This window comes from Schistocerca gregaria, chromosome 8, assembly GCF_023897955.1.
Source record: "Schistocerca gregaria isolate iqSchGreg1 chromosome 8, iqSchGreg1.2, whole genome shotgun sequence".
NCBI classification, from domain to species: Eukaryota; Metazoa; Arthropoda; class Insecta; order Orthoptera; family Acrididae; genus Schistocerca; species Schistocerca gregaria.
The window spans coordinates 115,046,826-115,064,740 of record NC_064927.1 but is presented as its reverse complement, the minus strand read 5'-3'; the positions used below and the strand labels follow the sequence as shown (position 1 = coordinate 115,064,740).

At 37.4% G+C, this 17,915-nt stretch overlaps 1 protein-coding gene across 2 annotated transcripts in view; it reads left to right on the top strand.

The window, feature by feature from the left end:
- Positions 1-16,443, top strand: part of LOC126285298 (transport and Golgi organization 2 homolog) — a 50,606-nt gene extending 34,163 nt beyond the window's left edge. For both annotated transcript variants that reach the window (XM_049984588.1, XM_049984589.1), the window contains 4 exons: positions 11,309-11,552; positions 15,506-15,733; positions 16,088-16,198; positions 16,279-16,443. In XM_049984588.1, the coding sequence (XP_049840545.1) occupies positions 11,309-11,552; positions 15,506-15,733; positions 16,088-16,198; positions 16,279-16,411 (716 nt within the window). In that variant the 3' untranslated portion in view covers positions 16,412-16,443. The remainder of the gene's footprint in view (positions 1-11,308; positions 11,553-15,505; positions 15,734-16,087; positions 16,199-16,278) is intronic.
- The last annotated feature ends 1,472 nt before the right edge of the window (positions 16,444-17,915 follow it).

The window sequence follows — 17,915 nt, the reverse complement described above, 5'->3', positions numbered from 1 at the left end:
AACCTAACAGTAACAAATCTAGCAGCCTGGCTTGTACGGATCCCAAACACTTAAACATTACTCAAGAACAGACCGACTAGCATCCTACGTGCTGTCTCCTTTACAGGCAAACCACATTTTTCTAGAATTCTCCCAGTAAACCAAAGTCAACCATTTTCCTTCCATACCACAATCCTCACATGCTTATTCCATTTCATATCACTTTGCAACATTATGCTCAGATATTTAAACGATGTGACCGTGTCAAGCAGGACACTACTAACACTGCATCTGAACATTATGGGTTCATTTTTCCTACTCATCCACATTAACTTACATTTTTCTACATTTGGAGCTGTCTGCATTCTTCACACCAACTAGAAATTTTGTCTAAGTTATCTTGTATTTTCCTACAGTAACTGAACTTAGATGTCTTACTGTTTAGCACAACATCATCAGCAAACAACTGCAGATTGTTGCCCTCCCTGTCTGCCAAATTATTTATGTATATAGAGAATAACAGCGGTCCTATCACCCTTCCCTGGAGCATTCGAGACAATACCTTTGTCTCTGATAAGCACTCATCATCATGGACAACATGCTGGATTATATCACTTAAGAAATCTTTGAGGCACTCACATATTCTCCTACCACCTTTAACAGTCTGCAATGGGGCACCATGTCAAATGCTTTCCAGAAATCTAGAAATATGGACTCTGCCTGTTGCCCTTCATCCATAGTTCTAAGTATATCATGTGAGAAAAGGGAAAACTGAGTTTTGCATGAGTGATGCTTTCAAAAACAAGCTGATTCATGGATGTAAGATTCTCAGTCTCAAGAAAATGTATTATATTTGAAGGATGTCAGAGATATTGGTCTGTAATTCTGTGGGTCCATTCCTTTGCCCTTCTCATATACATGAGTCATTTGCACTTTTTCCAGTCACTTGGGACTTTGCACTGGGTGAGAGATCTGCAGCAAATGCGAGCTATGTAAGGGGCCAGCACTGTAGAGTACTCTTTGAAAAACCGAATTGGGATTTCATCTGGACCTGGTGATGGATGCTTATAATTATGTCATCCATCCAGGACATGTTCAGTGGTCAAACGATGGTATGTCTGTATGATTCTCCTGGATGAACAATTTCTTGTATGTGAAGTTTAAAACTTCTGCTTTCATTTTGCTATCTTCAACTGCCACACCAGCCTGGTCCACAAATCTCTACTGGTCTTTACTTGTCATCATATGTGCATTCTCTTTTGAACCATGGCTGCGACAGCCTCTGTTTCCTCAGCCTTTAATCCACTTACTAAGCACATAATTCTCCAAACCATGTAAGACGTGTGTACCCTTTAACATTCAAATCATAACTGAGTCAGAGTCTAGTGGCCGCTGGCTGGCTGGCCGCTTAGGTGGCGCTGCTGCTGCATGGCTGGCAGACAGTGCCACATGTAGAGTTCGTGCATAACTGCACAGCGGTACTTTGAAAGATCGGCGAGTCACAACACCATGATTTACAATCTTCTAAGCTTTGCCCATAATTCCTCTACATCTATCTTACTGGAAGTAAGTGATGTCAAGTCACTGTCTAAGTGAGATGCTAAAAACTGATTATCTGCTCTTTCTAGCAGAAACACTCTCATAGACTGCTTATTTGATTTATTAACTTTTATAACCATAGTTACCATAATGACATCATGATCGCTAATACCAGTTTCTATACTGATGGTATTGATAAGGTCGGAACTATTTGTAGCTACAAAGTATGAGAGATTTCCATTGCATATGGGCTGCCAAACTAACTACTCAAGGCAGTTTTCAGAAAATGTGTTCAAAAGTATTTTGAACAACTATCTTTCTGTAGCCCCAGCAATGAATCTATAGTTTATACTCAGTAGGTTAAATTCATCTCCAACTATATTGTATGATGTGGTTGTTTACATGCTACTGACCATAGACTTTCTTTGAATGACTCTAGTAAAAACATTCAACAAATAACTTGGTTTCACCTAGGTCTGTTATATACAATCTAGACAACTTCACTGTCATGCTCAACTTTGACCTCAGTGGAGAAAATAATTTTGTCAGTAGCAATGAACAGTCTCTCTTCTACGGCTTCTAATCTGTCTCTCTGATATATGTTCCATGGCTCACTAAATATCTCAGAGTTTTCCACTTTAGATTTCAGTTATCTCTCAGTCCCAAAAATAATTTGCGCACTACAACTTTCCTGGAGTGTACTAAATTCAGGAACTTTGTTATGAATACTTTGTCAATTTAGTGATAAAATTTTGACAGTAAAGTGCCCATACTCTGAACATGATCTGACCTCCCTTGCTGTGTTTCGAATGGTGAGTGTTCATCAGAGTACATCGAACTATTGTTTAGCCTAAAAAAGCCTCATGTGCACTCCTTGACCTATGTTTACTGAAACGAATATTTTCCGTCTTTTATTACAATGTTCTCAGAGGACATTTATGTAAAGGCAGATGTCTCTCAACATTAACAACAATGTAAAAAAAAAATCATTGTTACTAAGCCACAGGAAGCTATGAAATACGTGGCACCAGAGGAAATATCTGATCAGAAAATACTGAGAGTCGTTTAGTTACTATCCACAATTTGACATACAAGAAGAAATAATGAATTAAGAATCTGGAATATTTATTTTATTTATTTATTGTCTTTTTTTGCATATAGTTACCAACTGACAAATTTTGCAATGTCATAGCATTTTTATACAATTTTTGTACAAACAGTAGGAATTTGCAATTCACATTTACAAGAAGCCACTTAAGGGTGACACACTTGGCAATATATGGTACAGTACTTTCTAATGCAACATATAGTTGTTACATAGTATAGGTATCTGAATTTACAACATGTTGTTACAAAATTAATATATATTAAAATCACCTCGGAATAGTACACTGTACAGATAGAAGAGTTAGGCCTACATATAAGAATAGCTACATTTTTATATCAGTAATCATTCAGTGAGTAGAGACATTTGAGAGTTGAGAATGATTTTAATTCCCTTTAGAATACTTTACCTCTTACCAGTGAGTACAAACATTTGAGAGTTAAGAATGATTTTAATTCCCTTTTGAATACCTTACCTCTGTGGCACCTTATAGTACTTGGCAGTTTGTTAAACCATATCTGGCCATTTATCCGAGGACTATGATCTGTTGTCTTTAGTTTAGTTCTGTTTCTGAAGAAGCAATCTTTTTGTCTTGTGTTGTGGGTATGCACATGAGATCACTTAGCTTCATTATTTTTATGGTCCACAAAGAATGTTATTAATCTGTACAGATTCGAGGAGTATACTGTTAGATATTTATGTTGTGCAAAGGTTTCCCTACATGAATCTCTGTATCCTAGTTGATGCATGGTCCTGATTGCTGTTTTCTGCAATGTTAGGATTCTGTTCACCTGGCTATCAGCAGCACATCTCCATACCTCTATTCCATAATTAATATATGCAAATATTGTCCCATAATAGGCAGTTTTTAATGTTTGTTCAGAGACTAATTTTGATAGTTTGCTAATTAAGTGCAGTGAACTGCTGATTTTATTGCATACAACATTGATATGTTCTACCCATCTTAGATTTTCGTCTAGGTATATCCCCAAAAATTTACATTTGTCAGTATCTACTTTTTTGATGCTACTTATATGATCACTACAGGTTTGGTATGAATTACCAAGTTTAAATGGTAATAGCTGGGATTTGCTAATATTTACTTTTAGACCTTGATCATGGAAGTAAGTAGTTATTTGACTTAAGCCATCAGTTGCAGCCAATGTCAAGTCATTAGTTTGTTTGCAAAAGAACAAAAGTGCGGTGTCATCTGCATAACTTACTAGTTGGGAGTACAGGGGTGCCTATAAACCATTAATGTAGAACAGAAAAAGGAAAGGGCCCAATATGGAGCCCTTAGGTACACCTTGTTTTACTGTTTCATAGTTGGATTGGAAATGTTTGATCTGACCATTAATTTCATAAATCAGCTTTGTACACTGCTTACGACTGGTTAGAAAAGTGATCAGTAGTTGTATGGATGTAGCATTTATATTGTAAGTTTCCAGTTTGCTTAGTAGTAGCTCATGGTTTACTGAGTCAAATGCTTTAGTAAGGTCTAGAAATATCCCTGCTGTCTGCATTCCCTCATCCAGGGCATGATACACCTTGTGGAGAAATTCGGTAATTGCCATAATGGTACTTTGATGCTTTCTGAAGCCATGATGTGTTTCTACTAGTAAATTATTCTTTGTGAAATAATCAATAAGTTGTATCAACAAAACAATTTCAGATATTTTACTGAAAACTGGTATTAGTGATATGGGCCTGAAGTTTGATAGCTCTTCTTTCGATCCTTTTTTATGCACAGGTTTAACTGTACTTTTCTTCAATATATTTGGAAATGTGTGCTCCCTGATACCACTATTGATCATATGAGTAATTCTTCCAACTAATTCCTTATTGCATTTTTAATTATAATACTATTCAGTCCATCCCAGCCAGATGAGGTCTTATTCTTTAAGTTATTTATTATTTTTCCTATTTCCTCCACATTCACTTCCTTAAATTAAAAAGCAGTTTCCAGCCTAGCGTAAGACTTTACCATCCAAGTCAGACCTGTGTTATTAACTGGATTCATAGCCGAAGATATAAAATATTCATTAAATATATGGCAGATTTTATCTGGATCATTAATATGGTTTCCTTCATGTTGGATTCTGTCAATTTGAGCATCTAACTTAGGGGTGGCTTTGGGATATCTAGCCGCACGGGATTAGCTGAGCGGTCTAGGGCGCTGCAGTCATGGACTGTGCGGCTGGTCCTGGCGGAGGTTCAAGTCCTCCCTCGGGCATGGGTGTGTGTGTTTGTCATTAGGATAATTTAGGTGAAGTACTGTGTAAGCTTAGGGAATGATGACCTTAGCAGTTAAGTCCCATAAGATTTTCACACACATTTGATTTTTTTTTTTTTTTTTTTTTTTTTTTTTTTTTTTTTTATATTCCATGAAGTCTTCCCTATATTTGATGACTGAGTTATTTCCTTATCTAGGATCTGTTTTCTTAAATTTGAGAACTGTTCCTGAAATTGTTTTTTAGCTTGATTGTACTTATCCTTAAATATTTGTAATTTAGTTTACTTAAACAAACAAAACTGCATGACTGCTGGGGTAAAAGAAGTTTTCCTCTTGTGGAAGAAAGTTATTAGAGGTATTTTTGATTTAAGTGACGTAACTGCTGGCCGGAGTGGCCATGCGTTTCTAGGCACTACAGTCTGGAAGCGAGCGACCGCTACGGTCGCAGGTTCGAATCCTGCCTCGGGCTTGGATGTGTGTGATGTCCTTAGGTTAGTTAGGTTTAATTAGTTCTAAGTTCTAGGCGACTGATGACCTCAGACGTTAAGTCGCATAGTGATCAGAGCCATTTGACTTAACTTCTTGTGGACAATACTTTGTAATGCATGAAATATTTGCATTTACCAGTCAATACTTAGATTACTTATGCATGCAGCGCTGTCAGTGTCATCATTTATTACTGTACTTTAAATATAATTTAAATGTAATTTTAAGTATTACAGTACAGCCAGTTTAATCCTTAGAGCTGTCAGCAAACTTTAAACACAATCTTTAATGCTGTCGGAAAACTTTAAACTGTATATTCTAATGATGCTCTTGTTCATTTGAAGAGCAAAACTGGTCAATAAAAAATAGTGTGATTTGTGGCTGCCTTCAAAAACTCACTATGATCTTTCATTATAAATGTGACTGTGGACAAACCAAACTATGACTTACGACATAGAATCTAATTTGCGGCCTAGGTAATCTGTATAACAAAACGAATGATGTGATGTGTACATGGTAAGCAAAATCTATGTGATCATTTCTATATATATGTTAACCATTTGTATTGTGACTAGATAGGCACTCCACATAAATAATAGTGTATATCTTTTAAACTACAGAATCACCTTTTTATTCAACTATGAAAACATACAAAAAAGTGTAGTCAAGAAGGCAGCCAAGAAGGTAATGAAAAGAACTGAAATTAGAGGTTATGGCAAAGATAAAAAAATATGTTTCAGGCTCCCACTCACCTCCACCCACCCAAACTCAGATCTACCTATAGTGTAGAGCACCCAGAACATCTTGATATTTAAACTTGATCTGACGACCACTTCTTGTATGGTATACACAGACTGTGGGGAGGGAGGGGGGTGGGGTGTTTGGTCAGTGTCCAGGAAGTGTAGTCCAGTGACTCAGGACTGTTCATGGTTTCTAGTTTAAGTGAGGATAAAATCCACACCAGTTTGGTATGTTCACTGGAGACTTTCAAGGACATTCCATTGTATCAAATGTTTGACATGTGATCCTTCTATTGAGCACTGGGAAAGGACCAATGTACAGTTTCTTTAGGGGTGAGCTGACTGCATTTGTACACAGGATTATGTGTGAACAACTTTGCAAATCTTTGTGTACAAACACCTGATGGTAGCTATGGCGAGAAGTGGGCAGGCAGCAGATACTAGTGCAGTGGTAATTTAACTGCTGCACTAACTGAGGGAACTTTGATGTGGCAGGTAGTGGTCCTGGCACTAAGTAGTCCACCAGAATGTATAGAGGCTCAGCATAAACCATTTTGGCTTGGGTGCACCAATGTCAGGTTTGAACACCGTTCGGAAGCCTAAGAGAACTACTGCCTCTCTCCATTTTTATTGGTGAGACATTAGCAATGCTTTAAAGTTCTGTGCAACTGCTCTACCATACCATTACTAGTGGGGTACTAGCTATTTGTGTGGTGTTGTTGAAAGCTGCACAGTTTGGTTAGTTCTTGGAGCAGGTTGAATTCGCACTAGCAACCACTATCAGTTGTAATGTGGAGAGGGCACCTGAAATGCACAATCCATTTACAAATACACATTTTTGTATTAATTTCAGCCAATATATCAGCAATAGGGGCCTCTCCCTGCTATGTACATCTGTCCATGGCTGTGAACAAACACCTGTAGTCATCCAAAGGTGGAGGGTAGAGATGGACGCAAAATAGCCTAATCTAGTTGTACTCCCTCAAATCTGCTTATATTAGCATCTACATGACAACCCACTTTCCTGTGTTGGCATGGAATGCAGAAATGTGCTCACACCTGCACATACTTCTTCATGGTAGACCACACCAATGATGTATAAGCAACCTGAACACTCTGGTACCATGTGCCATGGAATTTGAATCTCTGCCAGACGTCATGGATGTAAAAGACCCCTAGAGGTCTCTGCTTCACCATCGCGCTGTAAGCTGTGTCGGCATTTAGTGTGAGGATGCCACACTGGAACACGTGGTTCCAGTGGCCAATAGCAGCACCGCCGATACAGTACTTAAGCGCCTGCCTCTCACTCAGCCAGCCCGTCTAACCTTGCGTACATCTCTGGACACATTGCCTTGCCTTAGACAGCTTATTTACTTTCTTGTTCTGTGTATGAGTGGACATGGTTGTTAGGTTTTCTTGTGACTCCATTGTTTCAATCTTGTTGTTGTTTGTTCTGGCCTTTGTTGGTCGTATCCGCCCTCTCCTGTTGTGTTGTTGTTCGCGGGCAGTTCAGCGGGTACCACCGCGTTTTCCGTCGCTTCGACCCTGTGACCGCTCTGGTCACTGTTACAACAAACACAGTGCTGGTCCCTGCATAAGATAAGTTGTGGATGTTGTTGTAGGCTGTCTTGTGGAATTTCTACAAAATGTATGGGCTGGTTTGTTCCAAGAGATGCCAAACCACAGCTTTAACTGTACGTGTAGTCCTGTAGATGGGTCATTCAACAGCTGTCATAACTGTGGATCCAAGACCTGCTTTATAGCCAGCCCTCTGTAGTCTATAGTCTGCATCACACCACAGATATGAGAGAAGTAATCAGCCAGAAGTGTTGCTGGACTTGAAAGTTTTGTTGACAGAGACATTATTCCCTTTCGCACTTACCATATTTCGGAATTGGCTAATAAGGATTTTGGTAAATCTGCATATGTTTCTCCTTCTTCCTTGTCATTGTATACTCGTAATAGGAGGAAAATATCTGTTAATGAATCTGTATTCATTTGGGTTAAAGGTAAAGGTGTATGTGAATATGTAAAATTTGTTGGTGATTGTACTGTATATTTCCATAAATAAATTTTTATTTTGCAAACTGATCTGTAGCGTAGCTTAGAATCGGACATGGGTACATCTAGAACCGGGGGGCTCAAGGAGGCAACAGCATGTCACGCCACAAAGGCGGCTGACGCAATCCGCCGACCAACTTACGTAATCTTGGCAGCGCGCCTTTTACATGGTGAATGACTGTTGTGAACTGGCTTATGAACTAAGTATGCTGGAACTATCAAGGTGAATAGTTATCACTAATGTTTTTGAATGTGGAAGTAATTGGTTTCTTGTCTGCAAATGTAGACATTGGTTGAGCTTCAATTTGCCGTCAGAAGTATCTGACTGCCTCATAAATTGCAACAGCTCTCTATTGTGTGCACTCCAATGGGCGGTTTGCAACTATTTAGGGAAAGATTTGAGTGTTTGCCAGTGTTGGTCTACCTGCTGGTGGAGTGCTGCACTGATTGTTAACTGACTCTCATAAACAATTATAACCAGGTGAGCATTGAGGCACAGGATGAGTGAGGAGCACTGCCTAACTTAAGCTCACCTGGAGGCTACAGACTCTCTGTTCTACCTTGGGTGTCCACTTCATAACTCATGGACCTCTGGTGTTGCAGCCCGGCAGTTGCATTGGTGAGAGGGGTCTGTTCAACTGCAGTTTCAGGGAGGTGATAGTGGCAGAAATTTATCATACAAAGAAAGCACCTGACTATTCCATGGTCAAGCAGCCACTGGTACACCTTGCAAACATTTTGTTCACCTACTTAATTGTTTATCCAGTAATATATACTGTATCCGATCATGATACACAGTTAGTTAGGATAAATAACATAGCGCCTCACAGTATGGATACTCCTCACTGGATATTAGAATAGTTTATGACTCCAGGACAAACATTTTTAAGAATAGACATGACATGGGATGTAATTTATAATGAACCAAATGCTAACATGAAAGTTAATCTATTCCATGATAAAATTATATCATCATTTGCAAATAGCTTTCCACATAGGCTGATCAAAAAGGACACTAAACAGCCATGTAAAAAACCATGGATCTCTAGAGGAATTAAAGTATCTTGTGAAAGGGAAATGTATCTTTTGGCAACAACAAATAGGGATCCAATAAGAGTTGTACACTCAAGATCACCAAGAATGTTCATTAAAAATGCAAAGAATATGCACCTAATGTCATAAGTCAGTACTTTCAACAAGAGACTTAAGGGTATATGGAATGCAGTGAAATGAGACAGGACAATCAGCCACAAAACAAGACAAAATCACTACTGAACTGAATGGAAGGGCTATAAATGATGAATGACTCATAGCAAATACATTTAATAATCATTTCTTAAATATAGGGGAAAGCATAGAGACAAAATGCTCAAGAACAAAATCAGTATCTTAAAAATGTAACTTTAACAAAGTTCAGTCACACGAATGGATTACCAACTTCTTCTGAAACTACGAAAATTGGATGTACTCTCAAAAATAAAAGCTTATCCGGTTTTCCAATGGAGTGCTAAAAACTTGTTCCCATGTAATAAGCCCAGTCTTATCTGAAATATGTAATGCATCACTAACTCAAGTCATTTTTCCAGAGAGACTTCTTTCAGAAAGGTGATAAGAGAGATGTCAATAATAGCCAACCTGTTACACTGCTGACATCGTTCCCCAAATTTTTTGAAAAGATGATGTACCATAAAATGGGGTTACTTTAAACATGTTCAAACTTAATACATTACCACAAAAATAGTTTTAATTATTTTAAAGTAACGAATGCAGCTATGCAGGGAAACTAGGGTCTCAAATGATTGTTCATGTCAGAAATGATAATATGCAAGTTTATTATATGTAATAAAAATAAATAATGGATGAAATTTCCAAATTTCTCATTCCCTTGTCGCTTCTTTTTTGTTTCTGAGAGAATAATTATGTCCAACTTCAGTAGCCTTAATTTCGTTCTCTATTTTGGTGTGTTTATTTGTCAGGCTTTGAACATTCCATATTAACAACTAGACGATGTTCTATTAAACAGGATTTTAGATACCTGGGTAAATCTAAATATTTTACATCCTTACTTGTAACTGTTTTAGTGTGTACTGGCCTCATCACTTTATCACAACATGTCAGCTGGTCAGCTTTCTCCTAGTTGATTTATTTTACCTGGTGTTAATCTTCCTATGATCTTATGTTCTTGTCACTGAGACAGTTTCATACAAGTTTGCAATTGAAGTTTCATGTAGGATACTGCACAGATGCTATGTATCATTCTCAACTGAAGATGAGTATCAAAGCTTCGGAAATGTAGAATTTTTCTTCAATAATCAAGTATAGTTGATAGAACAAATTTGTTTTATGTGTTTTTGTTAAATCCATCTCACAGTCATATTAACCAGTCTAAACATTGATGTTTTACCCATAGGATCTCATCTTATCATATCTTACTCCATGTCAATAATTTCATTTATCAGCCTTTTCTGAAACTAGCAGAAAGTTTGTAAAGAAACAATATTTTCTGTAAGGCTACATGACTCAAAAGTCAGCTATATCTTTAATAGCTGCTGCCACATCTAGTAATAAACTCTGTCTATGGTTATCAGTTTTAGAAGAATGAATCCAGCCAAAGTGCCTTTCCTTCAAGATTAAACAATGGAAAATCCAGGATGGAATGTAGCAATATTATGAGAAGGAAAGTTGCTACTCACTATATAGTGGAGATGCCAAGTCGCAGATAGGCACAACAAAAAGACTCTCAGAATTATAGCTTTCAGCTGTTAAAGCCTTCATCAACAATAGCACGCACCCACACACACACACACACACACACACACACACACACACACACACACACACTCACTCACTCACACACCCAACTGCAGGTAACTGAAACAACACAGAGTGTGTGTGTGTGTGTGTGTGTGTGTGTGTGTGTGTGTGTGTGTGTGCGCGCGCGTATGTCTATTGTTGATGAAGGCCTTAATGGCTGAAAGCTATAATTGTGAGAGTCTTTATGTTGTGCCTATATACGACTCAGCATCTTCACTATACAGTAAGTAGTAAATTTCCTTCGCATAACATTGTTTCCTTGAAGAGTATGTTTCCTATATGTGACGGTTAATGTCAACATACATGCAGATCAGTTGTATTAATTTGATGATTGCTTCTTTTGTCCAATAGGTCGTGACTTGGAACCCGGTAAAGAGGGAGGCACATGGCTTGCTCTTTCAGCAAAGAATGGAAAACTTGGTGCGTTACTCAATATCATGATGCCAGGCGGCGAGCATCCCCCACATTTATTAGGAAGAGGTAGTCTTGTTGCCAATTTTGTGCGTAATAATGTTTCCTGCAGCAAATATCTGCAAGAAGTGGCAGGGAATGGTGCAAATTATCGCCCTTTCAATCTTCTCACATTACACTTGAGGTAAATGTGCAACTAGCATATTTAAACTCATACAAGTGTGGGAATTCAAGCTGAAGTACTAATTATGACAGAAATAATATTATAGGGTGAGATGTAGTCAGAAGTGTGAGGTACTCTGTTAAGTTAGAAGGTAAGTTGTCATTACCTACAGTACTGAATCTCTCTCTCTCTCTCTCTCTCTCTCTCTCTCTCTCTCTCTCTCTCACACACACACACACACACACACACACACACACAAATACACACACGTATATGTGTCTTACATATTGGTTGCTGGGGTGCAGGTATACAGTGTGTCCCACTTATCTTGAACACCCTAAATCACTGTTTGTCCAGATGAAAATTATGAAATGTTTCAAGCAAATGATCTTTAGCCATCAGGGGGACATCAATCAGCATGATTGCCTTTGTTGTAGCATCATTTTTTACAAAGATATGAAAGGTGGTATGACTTTTTAATAGCAACCTGTATTTTTTATTTGGTAATTCATTTCCTCTCCTAAAGACCTATTCAAAAATGTATCACAGTGTACCATTTACTGAAACAAAATGTTATTAATCACATAACACAACATGGATGTTGACACTCCCAGCGCTTAGTGCAGGTACTCAGGGTAATGGAACACAGCCACATTCTGATGTTCATAGAGGACAAATGGAAACAGAAGCAGAATGCACACCTGTCATTTCATCAACCATCGTCAGTTGAAGAGTTGTGTGAGTAGAATGTACACCAACGAAGAGAAAGTAGAAATGCTACTCATCTATGGGTAATGTAAGTTAGCAGAACAGTAGTTTTCTATCCAAGTATTGTTTTGGAGGGTGGTTACCCTTCATCCTCTTCACATGTCCAAACCACTTGCACCTGCAGTGCCGTCTCCCAGTCATTAACAGATCTGCTTGCATCTGCCCTCTGATGTCTTCGTTCCTAATTTTATTTCATTTACCAGTAGTCTTCTGCAAGGCTGGTCACAGAAACTTCGTTTTGCATGCTTGAAGGTTGCTCAGGTCTGCCTTGTTAATTACACAGCACTTTAAGATGTGTGTTATAATCAGCAGGAGGTACATTTGAAATGTGCCTTGTTTGCCAGAACATGAAATACGGCACATGAGCCTATTGCGATATTATGTAATAAGCCTTAGTATTCGCCAGAACACCTTATATTAAACTTTATTGTGATGTGCAACATTATTCTCATTTAGAGATGCTCTTGATTGCTATACTCATAGAAAGCAAGTTTTATTTCCTAGATTACAAGTTTCGACCATGTCAAAGGGTCATCTTCATCTTAGCTTTTTTGAGGACTGTGCATTGTCACTAGTTTTCCTTGTATGAATTGTTTAACCTATTAAAAATCATTACCACAATAGGGAAAGCATCCACTAATGTCAAATGGAATCACTTAAAGCCATGAATTACACTAAATCCTCCTTTGATGTGTACATGTCAATCTACAGGGTGGGCGGGAAGTAGCAAGGTATTGAAATATATCTTTGTGGAGTTATTTATTTGAAATTAACACAGTATGTACATTGTTATATGGAATATGATTGAATGTGTTAGAAGTCCATTAGGCACCTGTGTTGACCAATCTCCTCAAATGGCCTGGAATACAATCCACAGCTTGCTGGAGGAACTTGTGTAGAAGTTGGTAAGTACTTCCTGAATTTGAGCTTCCTACTTGTCCATTGTGTGAGGTTTCATCCAGTAGACCACTTCTTTTGCCCAGCCTTATAAAAAGAGTCATAGGCAGTCAGGTCTGTACTTCTTGCAGTCTATTCATGAGATCCACCCCCCCCCCCCCCCCCCCCCCCCAGCCAACATCCTGGAAAATTCTTGTCCAACTGTTCTGCATGACATCTTATACGAAGACAGTGTGATCAGTATTTTCCTATACCATAGCCAAACATAACCCTGAAGCATCTGAAGATAGCATTCCATGTTCATTGAGTAATGCTGGAGATATGGGCCAATGACGTTTGTAGCCGTTACTCCACACCACATGTCACTTTTGGATAATAATGCATCTTCTCCACCACAACTCCAGAATGCGGTGCCATTCAGTAACTGCAACTGTGCTGATTGGCAAAATCTTTCAAGTGCAGTATGGCCTCATTTCTCTAGAGGATGTAGTGAAACAATTAAGGCTAATTTTCATCCCAACCCAACACCAACTCCCTATACTCCGCTTTATGATTGCAGTCTTCAGTCAGCTGCCACACATAACAGGGTTTCCACGCTCATAGGTTTAATTCTTTATGCAACACCTGATACACAGTATGCCTAGTGAGTCTTTTCTCATGAGCTTCCTTGTGAGCTGATTTCCCTGGGCTACAGTTGAGCCTTTTTTTGCACAATCACCACATTCTCAGGACAGTGAGACATGGATGGACAACATGTTCTTACTGCATCATTTACTGAACCTGTGGTCTTTAGCTTCAATTGAGTTCTTTATTGTCTCTAGATGAATTGTGGCATTCCTTCCCTTCACCATATGTCACCATCTCTACACAGTAATCATCAAATTCCACATCTCATAGAATGAAGTAGTCTTTGCTTGTTCTCTAACTGTAAGGCAATTGGCCATCTTTGTTGTTGAGTGTACCACCTCTTGTGACCATTGTCAGTATTATGCAGCATGAAAAATCACTATCCTATTTAATGTTATGTATGTTTGTGCTATTCCTAATACTATTACATCAATATTAAAAACTTAACAGCCATTTAATGGTGCCTAGATACCTCCTCACCACCCTGTATATCACCAAATAGCTAAAACAGTCACTGAGTCCCAACTGCAGGTTGTTGATCTAACGGTTTCCAGGAGCAACAAAAATTTGATTTTCATTATTTAATGTAATTATTGATTGAATTTAAAAATTGAAAATGAAATCATAATCCAGTCATTAGGTGATATAATCTGACATTAAACATTTAGCACAATAAATCAAGTATTTATGTTAGAAACTATATATAAGTCTTGAGTCAGGATAACTCACAGCATGCAAATTACCCAGACTATATTCATCCAGTATTTGAGAATGAGAGCAGTCAACAATTTCTAACAAACTTTCCAGATGGTTTCAAACATTTTTGAAACCTTTTCTTGCTGACACTCTCTACAAAATAATGAAAGGGAAAAAGTATATCACTTGCTACATTTTCACTGTCCAGTAGAACTTCAGCATCAGGCATGATGTTTTAATTTATTACTTCTATACTACTAACCCTACTCATACACATTTTACAGACAATATCCACATACTCTTAGGAATATAACTGGAAAATTATATAATTATATGACCTATAGTTCATGAGATATGTCAAACATTGAGATACACGAAAAACTAGCTTTCCTTATTATGAACCACAGATGGTGCAGACTATACTCATCCAGTGATTGATAATGAAAGTACCTAGCAACTTCCAACTACTGTAAAGATATTTTCAAACCTTTTCTGTTTAACATATTTACTCATTTATAATGTAATGAGATATTTGTATGTTTCATACATGGGAGTTTGATTCTTTAAAGATTTGGGGGTGGGGTTACTGTTTGCTTAGAAATCCTCCTATTTCAATTTCACAGCTGACAGTTTAGCTAAAATGTCTTTACAGGTTACAATGCAAACTCTTCTGCTATATTTAACAGTGACATATCATTAATACTTGCAATAACCAATTATATATGGTGATTTTACACTTCCCACCCATTTGTTTCAGAATAGTCTTTGGTTTCAAAATTTTCATAAACCTACTGAATTAATAAAGTGCTATGCATGAGTGAACATGTATAACAATTTCACTGTGAAGTGTAGGATTTGTAAATTTTGTATTACCCTATGTATTATCTCCATTACTGTCATTACAGTGTCATCATTAAGTGCACAGGAAAATAAATTACATAATGTTTTTCTGACTTTTTTGCTCATTAAGACATATTTACTTCCAGGAAAAATGATGCTGACATGTATGTGTATTCAAATGTTGGTAGTCAAGGTGAACCCATTAAAATAACTGAAAACTGCTTTGGAATCAGTAACAGTGAGTTCAATACTCCATTCCTCAAAGTGACAGCAGGCACCGAAAGATTTAAACAAATTGTCCAGAACTATGGTGATATAACAAACAAGGATTCCCTAATAAATGAACTGCACATTTTTCTACAGTGGAAGGAAAGGTATGTTAAAAAGCTTCAAAGCCCTTTCTCCAATAAATTTGTTAAAGTTTGTTGCAAAAGCAACATGACAAAACAAGAATAAATGCTTACCGTTCAGAAAAGCTAACTAAAGCTGTTGTTAGTAGAATAGAATACAACTAATCTTCTTCATTGTTCATTCATTAACTCAACAATGTGCCAGTCAGTCTCTGAATATAAAGAAATAACATAATTATAGGCAATGAGAGTGCAAGAATGGATTTTACTTTGTTTGTACATGCAAATTCACATGACAGTGTGTGTAACTAATGATTTCTGATAATATATTTTCTTAAGAAATGTATCATGTATATACGTGTTTCTCACTTATTTCAGTCATTTTCCTGACCCTGTACTCACTGAAAGTGCCCCTCAAGTGACACCAGAATTTCTATTGCCACTAAGCTCAGTATTCGTAAAGAATATGAACCGTTCATATGGAACAAGGTAACATATAAATTATATTCACTATGGTTCTAATATTTCATTATTTCTGTTGGCTTTAATGTGTGTTTGATATATTTCAGAGCACACAGTATAATTCTTATGGATGATGAAGGGCATACTGACTTTTACGAGTGGTCAATGAAATGCCCTATTGAGGCTACCAATCCTGTTTGGGAATACAATCATCTAACATGTCAAGTACAGTTGCAGTAAATATGAAATAAATAGATACTTTTATTATTGTACAGCCCTTCTCAATCATTTCTCATAACTGTGTCTCATATTTATGGAAGAAATTACAAATAGTGTTAATAAAAAGTCTAATTTTATAATAGAAACTAATACAAAAATTCGAAACTTTGGGCATAAAATTAACAATGGAATGGATAAACACAACTACTCACTGTAGTGCAGAGACATTCTTGATAGTCACATAAAAAAGAAATTGAACAACATTGCTCAGCTTTAAAGCTTGTATTATTCTTCAGAATACATACAATGACTAGGCGGAAAGGGACAGATAGCAGTGTGAAGCAAAGAATATGACACCAGAGACAGTTGTCCTTGTGTGGGAAGAGCTAGTTGTGTATAATGGGTATGAGGGGTGAAATTACGAGGGGAAGACGAGCCAGAGCAGAGGGGACCTGCTGAGGAAAGTGCTGTTGATGGTCTACAGACCTACAAATCTAACTAAATGGCTGTTAGTGGAAAGTGATAAACTGATGGCGCATATGCTTATGTGGGGAAAAGGGGTGAGAATGGGGTGCAGAAAACAGGGTGACAACAGGAGTTTGTTGTAGAACACAATATATCCAGTCCACATGTTGTAACGGTGTTTTGCTCCCCTCCTCCCAATCCCCTCCCCTGCACAACACGTACAGCTTATGTCTAAAATATGATGATGAAAAGCATATAGAAGAGGTTGACAGTGTTAAATTCTTCAAATTAGAACTTGAAAATACATTATATTGGGAGGTGTGTACTACTGAAGTGCTGAAGCACCTAAACAAGCTTTTATTTGCAATGCAGATGTTGTCAGAAATATATGTCACAAAAATAAACAAGATAACATACTTTGTCTACTTTTATTCCATAATGCCACTTGGATCAGTTTTAAGGTTAACTGATAATTCTGAGCTAAAAGTTTTCTAAGTTCTGATATGTGTAACAAATTATTTGTGGTGTAAACCCAAGGACAGCCTGCAGTTTTCAAACCAACAGGTCAGTTCATGGAATCTAAACTAGGAACAAGAATAATCTCCACAAAGATGTAAAGTCACTTACTTTGGTTCAGAAATGTGGCATTTATTCAAGAATACACATTTTCCATAATCTGCCAGCAGCTATAAAAAGTTTAACTACTAATGAAATTCAGTTAAAGGAGGTACTTGGAGCAGGAGAGGTACCACACGACATTTTAATTTCCACTGTCTATATTTTTACAAATAAATTCATAAAACTTTGCCAACACGACCAGGAAGGATTCAGGATTCACGCTCATAGCAGTGGAAGTTCAAAAATGTAACAATATATATATATTTTTATATGTGAAATGTCAAAATTTTTTCACTTACTATTGGTTGCATTTGTTGCTATAGGTACACTTTTCTTCAAAAGTAAGAGAGATTCTTTGATGAATTTTGCACAGCATACAAACCATATTTACAGGTGTATGAAACTATAGAATTTATTTAGTTAATGAACAAATGAATGAGCT